This window comes from Sturnira hondurensis, unplaced genomic scaffold, assembly GCF_014824575.4.
Source record: "Sturnira hondurensis isolate 20B ecotype Veracruz unplaced genomic scaffold, ASM1482457v3 Scaffold0014432, whole genome shotgun sequence".
NCBI lineage: Eukaryota > Metazoa > Chordata > Mammalia > Chiroptera > Phyllostomidae > Sturnira > Sturnira hondurensis.
The window spans coordinates 3937621-3958790 of NW_028087063.1; the positions used below are offsets into that span (position 1 = coordinate 3937621).

At 35.4% G+C, this 21170-nt stretch overlaps 1 protein-coding gene across 2 annotated transcripts in view; it reads left to right on the top strand.

Moving 5' to 3' along the window:
• The window catches only part of TRAT1 (T cell receptor associated transmembrane adaptor 1), a 34190-nt gene extending 19843 nt beyond the window's left edge, over positions 1-14347 (top strand). For both annotated transcript variants that reach the window (XM_037063356.1, XM_037063355.1), the window contains exons 3-6: positions 3177-3213; positions 7265-7329; positions 8792-8877; positions 13778-14347. In XM_037063356.1, coding sequence (XP_036919251.1) covers positions 3177-3213; positions 7265-7329; positions 8792-8877; positions 13778-14035 — 446 coding nt within the window. In that variant the 3' untranslated portion in view covers positions 14036-14347. The remainder of the gene's footprint in view (positions 1-3176; positions 3214-7264; positions 7330-8791; positions 8878-13777) is intronic.
• Positions 14348-21170: the final 6823 nt, after the last annotated feature.

The window sequence follows — 21170 nt, forward strand, 5'->3', positions numbered from 1 at the left end:
TCAGGCTATTCTTGTATATGATATGCAGTTTGATTCTAGACAAATCTGAATAATTATTGATTACCTAGGTGTGAACATTTCTGCCATATCAAAAAATCCCCATATACTTTCTACTTTACATTTTTTGGGTCTTTATTAACTAATTTTTATTCTTATGCTTATTGAAGTTGTTTACATTTCTCACTCTTCCATTGCAACAGCAGACATCTCTCTGCTTTTCCCTAGGTCTACATGCTTTCGTATTTGCAGGGCGAATCTGAAGTTAGTTGAAAACAACTGCATTTTTATTATGCAGCTCTTGCTAGGTAGGGCATTTCCTGTTGGCTGGCAGAAGAGAACTTTAGATATACCCCCAGTGGATTGCACTCAACATTTTTGGTCCATGGCTGCTCTGTGTGTATGTTTTGCAAAAACTTCCCACATTTGGTCCTTCACAGAATTATTCCAAACACATTGCCATGTGACATGCCCCGTGTATCCTCTGATGTGATGATTTTGAGGTTGTTCCGATAATGCTTTTCTAACAATTAATGCTCTCTCTGGAGAATAACTTAATTTTGTTGCAAGTAAATCTTCCTAAAAATAATCTTTGTGGTTGTTTGATGATTCATTCAATTATTTGGAAATGTCTGTGCTAGCTCCTTACCAGGACACAGAGTTTTCCACATGTTAAGGCTGAGAGACCTCTGTTTGGTCCCTACTGTGTCTGAGTCATTGTCAGAGACATAGATAATACTGGGCTTCACTTTTATGAAAGTAACTTCTGCAAAATTTTTACTTTATTTTAATGCCAGATTAAATAACATCTAATCAAAATAAATTAAATATAATATTACATACATACATCCAGTTCAACATCAAAGAAAATTTATGGATGAACAGATAAAACACACTTCTTCATAATATTGGTTTTATTAAAGCTGTACTCTGAAGTTGCCTTAATGTCCCTCAATAATTCCTTATAAATCTACTGTCTTTCACTTAAAAATGTCTGGAAACTAGTTTTCCATTTTGAATACACATATTTAATTTAAAGCAAAAATATTTCCTTTCATTTGCCTTTGAACCACTACCTGGGTTACCTCCTTTGAGTTGGCACGTACTTTGTTCACGGTGTTGCAGCCCTACCCCCACTCGTCAGGCCTGTCGTTGCAGCAGCCCAGACTGCTTCTTTAAAAGCCATTTTGCTGTTTTTTCAAACATTAAATTTATTGAGGTGACAGTGGTTAATAAGATCATATTAGTTTCAAGTTTATTCCTACATATTCTATTCTTTTGGTTGCAATTACAAAAGAAATTGTTTTTTATCATTTCTTTTTCTCAAGTTTACTTGTTAGTGTATAGAAAAGGAGTGGATTTTTGTACACTGATTTGATATTCTGAAACTTAACTGTATTTGTTTATTGTTTCTAGTAGCAATAAATAGATTTTTGGTGGAGTCTTTAGGAAAGTGTCATCTGCAAAAAAAGTAACATTTTGGCTTCTTCATCCCTAATTGAGATGCCTCTTATTTCTTTTCTTGCCTGACTGCTCTGGCCAAGACTACCAGAACTGTGTTAAATAAGAGTGGTGAGAGTGGACATTCTTGTGTAGTTTTAGAGAAAAAGCTTCCAGTTTTTTGCTATTGAATATAATATTACCTGGGGGTTCATTATATATGGCCCTTATTATGTTGAGGTATTTTTTCTATACCCATTTTATTGAGTGTTTTAATCATAAATGAATGTCGTATCTTGTCTAATGTTTTTTCTGCACCTATTGATAAGATCATATGATTTTATCCTTTGTTTTAATGTGGTGTGTTACATTGATTGATTTACATTTGTTGAACCTTCCTTGTGCTCCTGGAATGAAGCCTAGTCGGTCGTGACTTTATTTTTTTAATGTATTATTCTACTTGATTTGCTAGTATTTTGACTAGGACTTTTGCTATATTAACAAGACATATTGGTCTGTAGTCTGTGTGAATGTGTATATGTGTGTGTTATCCTTGTCAGGTTTTGGTATCAGGGTTATGTTGGCCTCATAAAATGTGTTATAAAGTATTGCTTTTTCTTCAATTTTTTGGAAGAGGTTGAGAAGGATGAGAATCAAAACTTCTTTGAATGTTTGGTAGAATTTGATAGTGAAGCCATCTTGTCCTGGACTTTTACTTTTGGGGACATTTTTGATGGTTGTTTCAATGTCTTCATTGTTGATTTGTCTATTTAGATTTTCCAGTTCTTCATGATTCATTCTAGGAAGGTTATATACTTCTAGAAACTTCTCCATTTCTTCTAGGTTTTTAAATTTATTGGTGTATAGTCTTTCATGGTATTTTAGTATGATCCTTTGTATTATCTGTAATATCTGTGGTAACTTCGCATTTTTCACCTCTGATTTTGTTTACATGAGTGTTTTATTTTCTTTAGTGATTCTAACCAGGAGTTTGTTAGGTTTTTTTGTTTGTTTGTTTGTTTTTAAGAATTTATTTATTTATTTATCTTTGGAGGGGAAGAAGAGAAGGAGAGAAACATCAATGTATGGTTGCCTTTCATGCATCCCCTGCTGGGAGTTGGCCTGCAGGGAACTGGCCTGCAACCCAGGCATGTGCCCTGACTGGGAATTGAACCGTGATCCTTTGGTTCGCAAGCCTGTGCTCAATCCACTGAGCTATGCCAGCCAGGGCTGTTAGTTTTTAATCTTTTCGAAAAGCCAGCTCCTTGTTATATTAATTTTTTGTATAGTATTTTTGTTCTCTGTTTCATTCAGTTCTGCTCTAATTTTTTAAAACATTTTATTTATTTATCTTTAGAGGGGAAGGGAAGGAGAGAGGAAGGAAACATCAATGTATGGTTGCTTCTCGTGCATCCCCTGCAGGGAACTGGCCCCTGCCGGAAACTGGCCTGCAACCCAAGCATGTGCCCTGACTGGGAATCGACAGTTCTGCTCTAATTTTTATTATTTTCTTCCTTTTGTTGCCTTGTGTTTCACTCCCAAATTGCCAACAGACATGGACTATGACTGGCCCAAATTAGAGACAATCATTATCTCTAGTTCAAATAGTGGTGATCAAATGGTTTGATTAAAGATGTTAACTGACACCGAGGCTAAGTTCCCCTCACAACCCTTTCTAGGAGATTTAACAAATATATGTCAAAACTTCTTTTAATTTGTCTATTTTGAATATCTTTCAGGTAAAATATACAGGTACTCTGAAGACTACATTCCCAGGTATGTAGAAAATGAGTTACATATTGTGAGTCCCAATTAATAAGAGAAAGAAACAAATGCTATGTTGCTGATAGGTTTGGCTCGGGGATATTGTATTGGGGTTAAAAATAAAATGAAAAGTGAGTTTAATTACTTTTACTCCCATCTGAAAATTAGAAACTATAGCATTATTTTCTGCCCTAGTTACTTACTCCTCCTGAGTAAGTGAGAGAGCTGGGTGGAGAACAGAATGGGACTCCAGCCTGTTATCTCTAGAATTATCAACAATTTCAAGGGGAAATGGCCTAGATTATATTGAACAATGCATTCTAATATATATAAAATTATGTGGCCCTTAAGAATGAAGGATGAAAAGAAATCTAGCAGCACCTAATAAAATTTTAGATATGTTTACACACTTGCATTGATTAGGATGCTCGGTGGTTTGTTGTTTCTAAGGATAATGTCAACCACTAGAGAAATGTGATAAATGAACTCTAAAATAATGTGCAGTTATAGGTATAACTTATTTTCTTTGATACTAGCTCAATAGCTAGTCACAGACAAATTGTATAGTGTGCTTCTTCTTCTTCTTCTTCTTTTACAAAAGGTTTATGGTGTGAATCAGAGTGAAGAGTTTCATTTTCTTAGACAGTATCTTCTGACACAAATGTTTCATTAGAATGGAGATTTCTCTTTTGGATGACAAAGTCTAAATACAGAGAATTGCACCGAGGACTCTTCAAGATCTTCCTGAAATGGTAGACCGATAGACTTAAAGGTCTTTCAAAAGCACAGAGCTTTCTCAGTCAGTAGGACAAGATTTCTTTTGAAATTTATGATGTAGATTAATTTATTTAAATTTTTATAGTTGTCAGTCAGTAGGATAAGATTATAAGTCTCTGAAAGGTCTGTTGTTTTTTTCTTCTCCACATGGGCATGTCTCTGGCGGACCCCAGATCTGCTGCAGGCAGTCCACACACACAACTTGTTTTTCTGAATGCTCTTCACCTTGGATTCTGTAACGTGATTTTCAAGTCATTAGCTCAAATCAAGAGTAATTTTCTGACTTTGTAACAAAGAAAATCCTACATAATTATGTATAAATTAATCTGATGATTGATTTGATACTTGTCATTTGAAGGGCAATTAAGATGCAAAAGGATAGAAAGTCTCCTGATTAATTATTCTGCTAAAGACTGGGTTGGTAGTTTGGGGATGAAGATGGTAAAAGTCAGAAGGGAAAATTAATAAAATACCCATCTCAAAGCAACCAGTCTCTTAGCTCTAGGGAAAATGCAGAAAAGTGGTTGTTTCTTCTATAACATTCAATATAATTCATTCAACAAATAAGAGCTTCACTGAACAGTAGAGATGGAAAGATGCAGATTCCCTCCGGGGTTTAATACTCAATTCATTGTAATGAATCTCCATGCAGGCAAAAATACAATGCAGATTTGTTCCAAAAATACAATGCAGTGGTTGGCATGTTAATTCATATATATATATATATATATATATATATCACAATTTATTTATTTCTGATTATGCATTTTGAGAGCCAAAAGTAGCCATGGCTTTAAATAACATTTATACACTTGTAGAGCCCAAACATATATCTGCTGATTCACAGAAATGTCTATTAAGCAAATCACATTAACGCCCAAACCAACTTCTGATAGACCCTCAGCGTGCTCTTTCTGCACTACGGCAACTTTCCAGTCCTTTAAAATGCCTTTATTTAATTTTGTAGAAATATCTTTCATTTTTATTTGGATATTAGAATGTTACATTTATATAATGCAATTTGGGAATTGAAGAGAACAATAGGAGTTAAATAGTTTAACACCCTTGATTTATAAATAAGAAACATAACTCAGAATTTATGCCCAAAGTCACCCAGGCAGAAGTAATGGCTTTTTAAAAATTGAATTTAATTATTTAATCTACTTAGACAATAAAGTATTAAGACATTTTTCTAGAAAGGACTTCACAATAAAATAATAGTAAAATATAAATAACAACTTTAAAAGATAAACTAGAGAAAATATATGTAAAAGTAGAAACTATGGACCCTAGTAAAAGACAATATTATTTTAAATTGTGGAGTGTCATAAAATGTGCTTATTGATTAGAGGACTATTTCAGACATTTTTCTGAGCAATAGAGAATCTGATCTAGCTCAGAACTCAGAAGTGCACTGGCCTCTGGATCTAAGCTTATTTATGAATTTATTTTTAAAAGTAATTAATCTTCCACTTAAAAACATTGCCAAATATTTGTGCTTGAAGTTTATTTAATACTTACAATAGGCTGAAGCTATTTGGCTTTGTTAAATATATATATATGTATATATACATGTATATATATGCTAGTTACCTAATGTACACATATATTACCTAATATATATATTATAACAAATATAGTTAGATAACTGCTTCTGAATAACATTTTAGTTGAAATGATTAATCATTTGAGACCTGCCTGTAGACACAGGGCACTGCATTATAAATCATATCTTATTTTCATTCATAACAGATGAAATGATGTTCACTTTTTAAACATAATTTATCATTTGCAGATTGTATCTACTATCTGTGTGGGCTAGAAAAATAGATGGATTGTCTTATTAAAAATTCTTTACCTTTCACTATTATAGTCTCTGCATAGCCAGAGAAAAACCACGAGCAGGGTCCCTTCTGTACCCCAGTATCAAGCTATGTTGAAATATGGATAGAAAGAAGGGTTATGTATGAGTTCCTTTGTTATAAGATAAGCAAAATACACGCCAGCATCTGGACTTGCAAACCATTTTACCCAGGTATCATTTGATCTGTAATTTTTTAAGGACATCTACTTGCTATCTACATTCACTGTCTCCTTTCAGAAGCACCGCTAATAATGCCTTGAGATAAGAGTTCCTTTTCTTTTGTTGCAGTTCCCTCCAGCTCTTGGTGATGAGTAATATCAAAGTTAAAGCAGTGTTATGAAATGTCCCTCTCACTGCCTGATGGGTCCCTATTCCCAGACTGCTGTTGTGAAAGCTGGTTACCAGGGTCATGTGATAGACAATGCTGGGATGGCTGCTGTAACCCTTATAGGATTACTAAAAGGAGGCTGTAAGGAAACTTAATCAAACATCAAGAGCAAATAAGATTCAGGGCTTTAAGACCAGACTCGTGTCACAATCCTAGCAATGCCAGCTACTGTCTACGTGTCTTTGGAGGGTTTGCCTCTGTGAACTGCAGATTCCTTTTATGCCCAGTGGGGATGAAAACAAAATACATCTGAAGGTTGAATGAGCACAGACATAAAGAAAAGCTTTAGTAATTGGTAGTTACTGCGGATATTCTACATAAGGTTGGGCAAAATACGTTAATCTGTCTGAATCTCAGACTTGTCACATGGAAAGTAGGGAGTGATAATAGGATTTGGGTAGAAACTTGCTGTGTGTATGTGACACAGCACAGCATCTGGGTATAATAGGCAATCAATCACTTTATTGCATCTGCCAATATTTTCTTGGCCTTTTATTTTTTTAAACACCCCTGTCAATTAATATTTACTTAGTAAACATAGTTTTAGGGGGTTGCTCGGAGTGAATGTCTGGGCAAGTAAACAGGCAGCACAATATATCATTACGAGCACAGATGACTTAGGTTCTGATCCCGGTCACTACTCTCACGACCTTCAGAAAACATGTGCCCTCTCTGTGCCTCAGACTCTTCGCCCTTAAAACGGGGGTGCTACAGTGCTTATTTGGTCAGATTGTTGTAAGAATTGACTAAATGATTACATAAAGTTCACTTCAAGTAGCATCTGACAGTTAACTACTAAGTAAGTGCTTGCTATCATTATTTCAGGAAAGAAGTCCCAAAAAATAACTCTTCAAATTTATACACCCATGGATGCAGGCATGCTTTCACACTTGGATTCACTGACTCACATACAAATGTATCTACCTTCATTGGCCAAAGCTGAGCAAGTTTACCCACTATCGAATTTAATTGAGAAATGAGTTAAAAAACTATGTGTAAAGTGAATTCTAATAATTTATTTTTCCTTATTATAGGGAAGATGAGTATTATATTGAAGATACACCAATATATGGCAACTTAGATAATGTGGTAGCCCCAGGTAAGTTTCATTTATTCAGAAATTAACTTACCTATAAATGAATACACGCCCCCTCCTGCTCAATTGCACAAAGAATGTGAGGCAGGTTCTTTTTCGTCACAATCACATTTAAATACTCCAATGATAACCACATATTCGAATGTATTTAACATATTATTTCAAATGCATTTCCAAAACCACACATTATAAATGCATCATAACATTAGGTGTAAATTCACACCCTGCTTCCACATGCCCCCCACTTCACTCTAGTAGTAATGAGAATGCAGGAAGGCTCCGTTCCATGACTTTTGACACATACAGAATTCTCTGAAATACTATTTCTAGAACAGAAAATAACCCACCCAGGGAAACAGTGCTCCATGCACCATATACAAAAGCAAATCTACAGTAAACTATCTGAAGTAATGCATGCATTTTCTGGTTTTCCATGCTTTAACTCGTTCTCTGTAAGTACAGAACCTAGGGCTATTTTGACAGCAAGTGGGGAGAGACCTAAATCATCCCTGAGTGGGTTATGCATGTTTATTCTTAGGTTACAGGTACTCATCAATGACTTGTTATTGATGAGTTGTTATCAAGTTATTACTTGAAAGTTATAATAATTTTAATTAATTAATCTCAAGGTATAACTAATAACTTGAAATTATCAAGTTATTACTTGATAACTTGTTATCAACGTGTTATTACTTGAAATATCCCAACCACCCAAAAAGAAAACACCCTAAATTCTTCAAAACAGACAGCTGTGATCTGATCCCAGAGCTCTGATGAGAGAAGCCAAGAGGGTGATGCCAGCATTTAAGCCCACCCTTGCCTTGCACACACTTCACTTAATTCCCAGCAGGAGGACTGGGGCTGAGCTCCTGCGGATCTCCATCTCAAACACAGATTCCAGCAATGGACTGATTTGATCTGACTCTCCTCATACCAAAATGATGTGGAATTCTCCTAGAGTTAGGAATGTGAGAGTTTTATAGGATTCTAGAATTTATATAATCGTAATCTTTCTTCCAAGTACCCTTTAATCCTTGCACTTTGAAAAATCAGGAACTGTTTTTCAGGGATGAACTATTGAAATGAATTTTCCTTCCTGTTTTATGCATTATGTCACCATGCATCGTTTATGATCATACTTAAAGAGAACACAGGCAAAAAATTTAACTCATGGGATCTCTATAACATCTAAATGGTAGTTTGAGATTCTCCTGACCTACAAATAACTGTGATCTAGTCCTTATCCCAAGTGACCTCCTCTTGACTTGTTGTTAACACTGTGAGACAAGAGACTTCACCATCTGACCTGCAGAGAACAGGTTTTTCATCTTCATGAAAAAAGACAAGTTAAACGATTCTTGTGGGTTTTACATTGATAGCTAAATGTCATTTGGGTCTTGTAGTTTTACTTGTGCCAGCATATTCCGTTTTTCCATCGTGAATCACAATCTTTTCAACTCCTAAGAACCAACGGATGAAAACTGCTATGAACAAATGAAAGCCCGACCAGAGAGATCTGTGCAAGAACTGCAAGCCGCCCCACCTGCGCACGTGAGTTTAGTTTTCTGCATCAGGGGTCAAGTTTAGTTTAGAGCACAGCACAGCTGCAGGTTTTAAGAGCAGAAAAGCAATGCATTCTGAGGCACAACTAAAGCAGCCAGTAGAAATTTTGTAGCCTGAGTGTGTCAAGTTCTGGGACCTGAGCTCTAAAGGGAAACTCAAAGGCAAGTTAACACTACTCAGACCCGCATTCAAACAGTCAAAATTGTGTGCAATTACAAAGGCAATAGATTCAAATGGAAAAGCTGGTTTTCTTTTTGTTTTTAATTTTTATTTAACTCTTGTTCAAGTACAGTTTTCTTTCTTGTATTCCCAGCCCTGCCCCCACCCCCAGTGGTTTTCTTCTTAAGTAATCAATTAAGCTTTTTACTTTCAGATTGAAAAAATTTTGTCACAGAGATAAATATAAAAGTTGACACATGTATAATGCTCAAATACCTAGAAGTTAGTAATTTATGGGGAAGGGGGGAAGGGGGGAGGGAGGGAGTGAGAGAGAGAGAGAGAGAGAGAGAGAGAGGGAGAGAGAGAGAGGGAGAGAACTTTAGTTAAAAGGTAAATTAGCTGAATATAAAAGACCATACTTCTATTTTACAAGGCAAATGTGTAAGCCCTATGTCATTGGTCTTGCAGCAAGAGATTGACACAATAGGCAGGGCGATAGTTTAAACAAAAATATGTAAAAACCTTAGAAGACATGAATGGCTTCTTCTTTTTCTAACACAATCAGCTCAACGTTCTTAGACTGACTTCATCAAAAGCCATTTACAATTCTTAGCCTACCTGATGCTAAAGTATACATTTAGTTAAAATAGTTCTTATCAATTCTTCTGTCAGATTTTGTTCCTTCAATGAGGTGCACTTTTGCTACTGTCTAGAAATAGCCATGGGGCCAGTATTTCCAAAGCAGTTGTTATGTGTCAGGCCTTGTATTATGCCTTTGTAGGCATTATCTTCTCAGATTTCTAATGGGGAGGCAGCATTATTATTCCCATTCAAAAGTCCTGAAAAGGACGAAACACTTGCCCCAGAGCACTCAGGTCCTAGGTGGGGAGACAGAATCTAAACTTAGTCCTGTCTAACAGAAAATATTCCCCTTCCTGAGAGGGGTCACATCTTGAAACTTCTCAGTAAGGTAGAATTTTTCTATTTTTCTCTATACAAATTCCCTACACAATCAAAATTCTTGAAATTTTTATTAAGAAAGCAAGATGTGGTGAGGTTTAAGCAAATGTAAAGTTGCTCTGTAATGGGCAAATCTGTCATCTATGTCCAATTAATTATAAAATGTCATTGTAGACAGAAGGTATGAAAAACATGTTATAATATGACTACCTAAATATATGATAACAAAAGGAACACCTCTAAAATAGGGTTCAAATGTAACCACTAAATGTTTCCCATCTAAAATGTAGAGAGATTCATAGCACCTTAGCTGTAAAAAAAACCTGAGAATTTGGAGCAGAAGTTACTTTTAATATATGTGTACTGAACAGGCCAGCTCTATTTGAGTTGCATTGGGTTTTTACTAAAGTGGAAATTGTGTGAAGCCTTAAAATGTCCTTAAATGCCTGCTGTTTTATAAATTATAAAATTAAAAATACTCTAAGGAGATTCATTGTTATCCTATTACACCCTTCTCACAAGTTTGGTTTCACAAATTAGAAGTAATTTCTTTGTATTTGAGCAATTCCATTTTATTAGAATGATCATTATCTTTAAAACACTGCCCAGTTTGCTATTATAATACTTACTTTGTTACTATAGTCCATTACAAAAGCACAAGGAATCTGCAATATTATGTCTAAGGCTTGATGGATGAAGTGTTTGTCGGAAAAATGGAAATAAGTTTCTTGCCCTTCAAAAATAACATATACAGTTCAGAACTTGTAATTTTAGTATTTCAATCTTCTTTTAACTAGGCAGAGTTTAATTATTAGCAAACCTAATAATAAAATGGGTCCTCAAGAATTCTCATATCCAGCCCTGGCTGGTGTAGCTCAGTGGATTGAGCGCGGGCCTGCGAACCAGATGATCTCGGTTCGATTCCCAGTAAAAGCACATGCCTGGGTTGCAGGCCAGTTCCCGGCAGGGGACACAAGAAAGGCAACCATACATTGATATTTCTCTCCCTTTCTCCTTCCCTTCCCCTCTAAAGATAAATAAATAAAATCTTTAAAAAAAAGAATTCTCATATCCTAGAATATTTGAGGGACACAAGCGTGAGCTTGCTCTTCTTCTCTTATTTTCATGTCAAAATCTCTCCTGTCCTTCCCTCCTATGTCAGAAACACTTTCTCTCCTTTTCAAAGCCAGTACTACTCCTTATGCTCTTGACCATTTCTTCTATTTCTTTCAAGATCCTAAACATTAAATTATTTGTCTTCATTTTTCATTTTTTAAAACTATTTTGCCCTGGCTGGGTGACTCAGTTGGTTGGAGTGTCATTCTGTACACCGAAGCGTTGCAGGTTTTATTCCCAATAAGGGCATATAACTAGGTTGGAGGGTTTGATCCCTGGTTGGAGGCATATGGGAGGAAGCCAATCAATGTTTCTCTCTCTCATCATTCTTTCTCTCTCTCTCTAAAGTCAACTTTTTAACAAGCTATTTCTATTTACCTACCCATATGCACAAATCATCCCAATATTTAAAAACAAAACAAAACTTGACTTCAACTTGTTTATCTCTCTAACTCCTAAACTGATTTTTACTTTCCTTTACTATTTCCATTTCTTTCCATGGACATCCATCCTCTTACCTATGGCTCTGTATTTTCCACCCGTGCACTCAACTAAAGTAACTCTTGGGAAATCACAGTGACTATGCCAGGTACAATTTTTGGTTCTTTCCTAGGGTCACAGTGTTTGAACTCTGAAGCACTTGATAAAGTTGTCCAATTGTTGATCAGACATACATTATTGAAATGCTTTAAGCTATAAATGTGAAACTCAATTCAAACCATTTTAGCATAAAAAGAACATCACTGGTCACATGACAGCGAGCTGTAAGGGTGCGTTTTGCTTTTGGATGAGTGACTGCAAAGGCTCTTTGTTTCTCTTCCCTCCCTGCTTCCCTCCGTTACTGACTTCATTCTCTTCTATTACTGCAGACTCTTCCACTGAGGTTGTGTAAGCCCCTGCAAGTGCCAGGTTTTCTCCCTCTCAGCTCCAGGAAGCAACACGTGTTCTATTCCTGTGCCTGTACATCAATCCCAAACATGCCATATAATTGGTTCTCCTGAAACCACATGTCCTCTATTCTTGGGCCAATTCCTGTTGCCAGGGGATGGATGGTGTGATTGGTTCCAGCCTACATCATATGCTTAGTCCTGTGCTGGCCTGGGGTACAGTACTTTAGTCTAGGACCAGATAAGGGAGAGAACTTTCTCAAAGGAAACAATTTATTTTGAAAAAAAAGAATAGAACAAAGTGTTGGACAGACACAACAGATATCTACTCCTTCATAACATTGAGTGTCTTCTGGTTATTTCTGAACATCAGAGACATCCCCTTCTCCTTCTGTCTAGGCAAAGACAAAGGAGCTAAATGTACGAGGTGTGTATAGTGAATTGTTCCATTTGCCTGAAACACAGAGTTCATGCGGTGGGAGTAGTATCAAGCACGGAAAACCTGGAATGTCAGGACATAAAATTCAAACTTTAGCATATAGGCTAAAGTTTTGGAGACAGGATGGTAAAAATATGAAAGTTGTGCCTTAGGAAGGTCATTTGAATATAATATACAAGCTGACTGGCAGAGGCGAGAGACTAGAGCAAAGATGCCTGTTAGGTAGCTATTGCAATTTTCCAGAAATGATTACTTTAGGAACAAAAAGTCAGGCAAAATTACCAGAGAAGCTGTGAGTAGGACCATCTTTTCTGCCCAGTAGAAAATACAATACATTTTTTAGGGGTTTAGTTAATCCAATGTTGCTTCTTTACCCCTGCCCTCACAAATTGATATAATTTGGCCTAATCATGAAAGTAAATCCTTAATACAGAAACTTTTGGTTTACTCAGTAGCTGTCCTAAAGTTTTAGCCTGTAAATTCTAATAACTATAATCCCACACCTTACCTTTGTCCAATGGTTATAGCTTCCATATATATTATCTTTCTTTACTCAGAACACTGTGATTTGGGTGCATTCATTTTATAAGTAAGAAAATTGACACTCAGAATAGTTTTTTTAAACAGCCCAGGATGCCATGATTAGCACATTACGGAGCTGGAATTCAATCCTCAGATTTCCATCACTAAATTCAAGGTCTTGCTTTTCAGCCTATTGCTTCCCCAAGTTCCCCTAGTCTCTAGTTCTTCCTGTTCTAGTGCTGACCCAGCTCTAGACTAGGGAGAACTACCAGACCCTCTTAGATGTAAATAAATATCTCCAAGTCCAACCCAAAATAAGCTCAAAGGGGACCTGAGGGGTAGTCAGGAGGAAGAAAATAATAAAGAGGGGAAATATATTTATTGTCAAATACTAGTCATATAAATCAACACTGTTATTTTTATATTTCTGAATCTCAAAAATGTAGAATAATTGGGGACTTTTGTGGATGCCATTAAATGACCAATTGCTAAGTTACTTGGTAAGAGCACCACAGGGCAAGTGCTCCCTAAGGTAAAAGCAGAAGAGAGGCAGTAAGCGTCCATCTAAATGTACATATATATTTTAAGCATAAGAAAGAAATAAAACTACGCAAACAAAAAGTTTATGTAAGCACTGTTTTTCACTAAAAAATCTTGAGTTGACGACTACTTGTTATCATCATTCTGACACATTTGTCATAACCAGGTAGCTGAACGTCAGAAAACAAGCTTCTTGCCTTTCCCAGAATTGATCAAAGTGCAAGAAGGGACCAACAATGAAAAATTAATATACCTTTCTTTTTAGGCAATCGATGAAATGCAGATGTTTTATGCCCAACTGAATCACAACTGTGAGGGGAAGCGCAAAAAGCCCAGGAAGAAAAACACTTACGTGTCAGAGAAGAATGAAGATGAGCTGCTGCATGGAACAAACCCTAGCCTTTCTAAGACTAGTCTGGTGGACAGTTTCCCACCCGACAGCCAGGCAGTGGAGGAAAACATTCATGATGACCCTGTTAGACTGTTTGGATTGATTCGTGCAAACAGAGAACCTGTGAACTAGCTGGACTATGATTCGGCTCCGATTGAAGAAGATTGTGAAGGGAAACAAAATCTCTACACGATGACACAGCATGATTTGACAGAGTGGTAGTATACCTGCTAACCAGGGCTTACGTTCTTGGACACTGAATGTCATGAAAATTAGTTACTTGAATTAGCTATTTGCATTCACTTTAAAAATGTCTAATAGTAAAACATAAAATAAAATCAAGTTTGTAAATTGAGCTTGTGATGTTGCAACTTCACCGATAATACTCAGTGAAATTAAAAAAAAATATTTCAAGCATTAAGTGTGCTCTGGAACATATTGGAAGAAGAATAAAAGTCAATTTTTAAAAACAACTTTACTTTTCTAACTAAGGTGAAACACCCTAAAATTGGAAGACATTTTTAAAAAAATTTTTATTGAATTTATCCAGGTGACATTGGTCAATAAAATTACCTAAGTTTCAGGTGTACAATTCTATAGTGCATTATCTGTATATTGTATTGGGTTCATCACACCAAGCCAAGTCTCCTTTCATCTCCATTTATCCTCTTTACCCTCTGCTACCTCCCTCTACCAATGTTTCCCTCTGGAGAACACCATACTGTTGTCTGTGTCTATGAGGGTTGTTTTAATCCCTTCCCTTTGTTTAGCTTTCCCCCAAACCTCCACCCCTCAAACAGCTCTCAGTCTGTTTTCTGTCTCATGAGTCTGTTTATATTTGTTCACTAGATTCCACATGTAAGTGAAATCATATACTATTTGTCTTTCTCTGACTGACTTATTCAACTTCACATAATACTCTCCGGGTCCATCCACATTGTCACAAAAGGTAAGATTTCCTTCTTTTTCTACAGCTGAGTGGTATTTCACTGTGTAAGTGTATTACATCTTTTTTATTCACTCATCTGCTGATGGGCACTGGGGCTGTTTCCAAATCTTGACTACTGTAAATAATGCTGCAATGAACATAGGGGTGTATATACTCTATTGAATCAGTGTTTTGGGTTTCTTCAGATATATTTCCAGAAGTGGAATCACTGGGTCTTAAGGCAGAAGAAATTTCTGACTGAAAGGCACGGGAGATATTCAAGTATATTCCTAAAAGAAGTGGAGTAATCTTCTTAAGAACTATTTTTTCCAAATAGAAATATATTTATTAGTTTTAAAAATTATTATAAAATTAGTGCATGTTTCTTGTAACAATAAACAATTATCTTTAAAAATTTAGAAATTCTACTAGCCAGAAATAATCACTATGAGCAACACCCTATATATCCTTCTAAATATTTTTCTGGGCATGCCCATATGCATTTATCAATTATTTTTTTAAACAAAAGGGGAGTGATTACTATATACATATTATTTAATTTTTTTCACTTAACAATATATTGTAAATTTATTTTTACTGCAATTTTTAACTATAACATAATACAGTTATATATTTTAATTTAATGCTTGCATAGCATCTCATTGATGAATATATCTGAATTTACTTAAATAATTTTGAAGTACATTTAGCAATTTCCAACTTCTATTTTTTGCTTTTACAAATGACATTGTAATGAGTGCATCCCCACACGCTTGGTTGTCTGACTTCTCACCTAGGAAAGGAATTGCTGCTTGAAAGGTGTGCATATTGTGAATCTCTATAGAATACATTACTGAGGGTTCAACAGTTTGGTCAAAGTATGTGTTCAACTTAAATTCTGATAATACTCCAAAATATCCCTCTGAAAAGTTATTTAATTTTTTTCCTGTTAAATGTTTCTCCGTTTGGAATAGGAGTTTAATTGGGTCTCACATCATCGCTGACCAAGATAATTGGGCCCTCAGTCCTGCCCTCTGGCCAGAGCTTAGTGGATTTTATCCATTCTTTCTTCAATTCTTTACTGAGCTCTCACTGTAACTTAGGCATGAAGTTAGATACTGGTATACAATGATGAGGGAAACATAGAGACCCTGCCCCCATGGAATTTATAGGCTAGTAGAAAAGATGAGTATCAGGTTAACAAAAAAGTGTAGCTACTAGTACTTAAAAAAACTATTAAGAAAACAGAGAAATAAGAAATAATAATGGAAAAAGGCACCTCTGAAGAGGAAAATTTAACTTTGAGAAACGAGGAATGAAAATTAATCACCCATGTAAAGAGAGGAAGGAAGGGCACATTGTGTAAGAATTCTATCCACATATGGAAATGCCTACTTTGGTCAATAATTATTCTATTATGAATCTGTATAAAATTAAATGCTAATAATCTAAAATAAAATATTTGAGGTTGTCCACACTGTGATAGGATATTTAAATATAGTAATATTTAAGGGCAAGAGAAAAGGAATCGTGTTTCTGATTCCAGGGAAAAACCAAAAACATCACAAGAAATAGAATTAATAATTAATTAATTATTACTTATTGACCTTAAGTTTTACTTTCAAATTAAAATAAAATCTTTGATGCCATATGTTTATATTAATTTACATTTGTATATATACCATGGTTCAGTGAAAATAAAGTTTTATTGTATTTTTGACAGTTATTTTTTCCTATAACTATTTTACATCATTCACATACATATTTACCTAGCCTCCAAAGATAAACTTTTTGCTTCTGGTTTATGTCATTTAAATTTCACTCAATAACAGTTTGAGTTTTGCACATCAAGTATATCTGATGAGTGATAATTGAGAAGGTTTTTAACTACAAATTTAAATTCTATAATAGATATAAGGCTATTCGAGTTATCTATTTTATTTAGAGTAAACTTTAGTACTTAGTGCTTTTCAAAGAATTTTCTCTCACCTAAGTCGATAAATTTATTGGTATAAAGTTGTTCAAAATATTTTCACTTTATTCTTTAAATATCTGTAGAAACTGTAGAACCTGTAGAACCCTCATCCCTCTGATACTAGCCATTTACTTCTATGTTTTCTAATCTATCCAGTTTTATCAATTGTATTGATTTCCTCAAAGAACCAGTTATTGTTCACATGATTTTTCTATTGTTTTATATTTTGCTTCATTGAATTGTCCTCTGATCAACATCATATTTTTCTTCTTGCGTTTTTTATTTTTTTATTTTTAGCTTCTTAAGGTAGAAGCTGAGGTTATAAACATGAGACTTTTCTTCTTGTCTAAAATAATCATTTAGTTTCATGATTTTTCCCTTTTAAAGCTATTATTCGAATTTTCCAAGATGGCCGAGGAATAAGTGGAAGCTACACTAACTTCCTACCAGGATTAATCTAAAATTACAACTAAATTACAGAAAAGTCATCCTGAACAACCAAGACAGAAAAAGTAACTTCGTCAGACCAGGAATGGTAGGGGATATAGAGGAGGTGCGAGAGGGCTGGCTGGGTGTCCACAGGCAGCAGCTGAAATTCCAGAAAGATATTTCAGAAGCCAGGGGGTTCCCAATGAGAAGTGTTGGGTCTGGTCCCCAACTTGGGCTCCCCAGCTTACAGCACCAGAGCCAGAATGAAACACAGATAACATCTAGCTCTGAAAAGCAGCTGGGTTTTTCTCTGCCAGAGAGAGATGGCTGGAGATGCAGAGAACCTATTAAAGGGCCAAGGCACAACATTTTATTTGTAGCCACTTACCCTGGGCTCCAGGAGAGGGAGGGCGGAGTGGACTAGAGATGATTGAAGACAGCCTGTGGTTGGTAGCGCTGGGAAAAGAACAGAGGGAAGATCCACCAGGATCCCTGTGCTGCATCATTCCCCATAGTGCAAAAGCCATCTTTCTCAGGCAGAGCCCTCCTTTCCAACTGGCTGGTGCCTTAGGGGAAGCAATAGCTCTGCCCACAGGAATTAATCTGCCCCACCCTGCGAAGTTTAAACTGGGCTGCTAATCACAGCCTGATTAGTTTAACAGCTAATCAGCTTAACAGCCAATTAGTTTAACAACTAAGGTAGAAAATACAAAGAAGCAGCCAAAATGGGAGGATACAAAAAACAGGCCCCCGGATGAAAGAACAAGAGAATTTTTCAGAACTAGATGAAATGGAAGCAAGCAATTTATTACATAGAGCGGTTAGGGTAATGATGATAAGATTACTTAACAATATGAAAAAAGACATAAAAACCATAAAAAAGGACCAGTCAGAAAAAAAGAATATAATATCTGAAATAATATACTGGAAGGAATAAGCAGAAGGTTAGATGAAGCAGAGGATTGAATCAGTACTGAGATAGTAGTACTTATATTTGATGAAATAGACTTTAAAACCAAGGCTGTACAAAGAGACAAAGAACACTACATAATTATAAGGGGAACAATCCAATAAGAGGCTAAACCCTAGTAAACATTTATGCACCAAACATAGGAGCACCTAAATATGTAAAGCTAATCTTGATGGACATAAAGGAAGAGATTGACAGAAAACAGTCATAGCTGGGCTTTTTCACACCCCACTGACTTCAATGAATAGATCTTACAGGCAGATAATCAACAAGGAGACAGTGGCCTTAAATGACACACTAGATCAAATGGATTTAACTGATATCTTAAGAGCATTTCACCCTGAAGGAGCAGAATATACATACTTTTCAAGTGCATATGGAATGCTTTCAAGGATAGACTACATGCTAGGACACAAAACAAGTCTCTATAAATTTAAGAATACTGAACTCATATCAGGTATCTTCTCTGACCACAATGCTATGAAACTCAAAACCAATCACAAAGAGAACGTTGAAAAACACACACAGATATGGAAGCTAAATAACATGCTATTAAACAATGAATGGGTCAACAATATGACCAAGGAAGAAATCAAAAGATGTCTTGAAACAAATGAAAAGAAGATACAAAAATTCAAAATCTGTGGTGAACTAGGAAAGCAATCCTAAGAGGGAAATTTATATCATTACAGACCTACATCAAAAAAAAAAAAAAAGAAAAAGCTGAAACAAACAATCTAACTTTACATTTAAAGGAAATTGAAAAAGAACAAAAAACAAAGCCCAAAGTGAGTAGAAGAAAAGAAGTAATACAGATCAGAACAGAAATAAATGAAATAGAGTTAAAAAAAAACAATAAAAAAGAACAATGAATTCAAGAGCTGGTTCTCTGAAAAGATAAACAGATTGACAAACAAATAACAGGACTCATCAAGAAAGAAATGTAAAGTACACTAATAAAATGAGACAAGAAAGAGGTAAAATAAGAACTGACACCAGAGAAATATAAAGGATTGTAAGACAATATTATGAACAACTATATGGCAATAAACTGGACAACCTGGATGAAACTGAAAAATTCCTAGAAACACACAATCTTCCAAAACTAAATCAGGAATAATCAGAGAATCTGAATAGATAGATTACATCTAGTGAAATTGAATTGGTCATCAAAAAACTCCCAACAAACAAAAGCCCTGGACCAGATAGCTTTACAAGTGAATTTTACCAAACATTCCAAGAACTAACATCTCTCCTTCTCAAACTATTTTAGAAAATCCAACAGGAGGGAAGGCTCTCAAACTCATTTTACAAGGCCAGCATTATCCTAATTCCAAAACCATACAGAGCCACTACAAAGAAAAAAAATTATAGGCCAATATCCCTGATGAACATAGATGCTAAAATCCTCAAAAAAATACTAGGAAACAGAATACAGAAATGCATCAAAAAGACCATACACCATGATCAAGTGGGATTTATTCCAGGAATGCAATGTTGGTACAAATTTTGCATATCAATAAATGTGATTCACCACATAAACAAAATGAAGGATAAAAAGCACACGATCGAATCAATAGATGCAGTAAAAGTTTTTATTAAAATCCAGCACCCATTTATGACAAAAACTCTCAGAAGAATAGGAAAAGAGGGAACATACCTAAGCCTAATAAAGGCCATGTATGACAAACCCATAACCAGTATCATACTCAACAAGCAAAAACTACAAGTACTCTCCATAAGATCAGGAACAAGACAGGTATGCCTGCTTTCACCTCTCTTATTCAACATACTACTGGAAGACCTAAACATAGCAATCAGACAAGAAGAAGAAATAAAGTCACCCAAATTGGAAAGGAAGAAGTAAAACTGTCTTTATTTAAGATGACATGATACAGTACATTGGGAATCCCAAAGATTCCACCAAGAAACCACTAGAACTGTTAAATGAATTCGGCAAAATAGCGGGATACAAATTACATCCAGAAATCAGTTGTATCCTTATTTGCCAGTAATGAACTAACAGAAAAAGAAATTAAGAAAACAATCTCATTCACAACTGCTTTAAAAAGAATGAAATACCTAGGAATAAATTTAACCAAGGATGTAAAATACCTTTACTTGGAAAATTATAATGCATGAAAAAAAATTGAAGAAGATACAAAAGAGTGAAAGCACATACTGTGTTCAGTAATAGGAAGAATTAACATAATTAAAATGTTCAGCCCTGGCTGGTGTAGCTCAGTGAATTGAGTGTGGGCCTGTGAAGCAAAGGGTTGCTGGTTCAATTCCCAGTCAGGGCACATGCCTGGGTTGCAGGCCAGATCCCCAGTAGGGGATACATAAGAGGCAACCACACGTTGATGTTTCTCTCCCACTTTCTCTTCCCCTTCCCCCTCTCTAAAAATAAATAAATAAAATATTTTAAAAAATGTTCATACTACCCAAAGCAATAAAAAATTCAATGCAATTCCTATCAAGATTCCAATGACATATTTCACAAAACTAGAACAAATATTTCAAAAACTTATGTGGAACCACAAAAGGCCCCACATAGCAGCAGAGATCCTGACAAAAAAGAACAAAACTGGAGAAATCATGCTAGCTAATATCAAACTATACTATAAGGCCATAGTAATCAAAACAGCATGTTACTTGCATTAAAAAAGACATAGATCAATGGAATAGAATAGAGAGCCCAGAAATAACACCTTTGTAGTCAATTAATATTAGACAGAGGAAGCAAACACATAAAATGGGCTAAAGACAGTCTATTCAATAAATGGTGTTGGGAAAATTGGACAGATACATCCAGAAAAATGAAACTAAACCACCTCCTCACACAAGAAAGAATTCTAAATGGATCAAAGACTTAAATGTTAGACCCAAAATTATAAAAACCCTAGAAGAAAACATAGGCAACAAAATCTTGGACATTGTTTGTAGAAATTTTTTATTGGATATG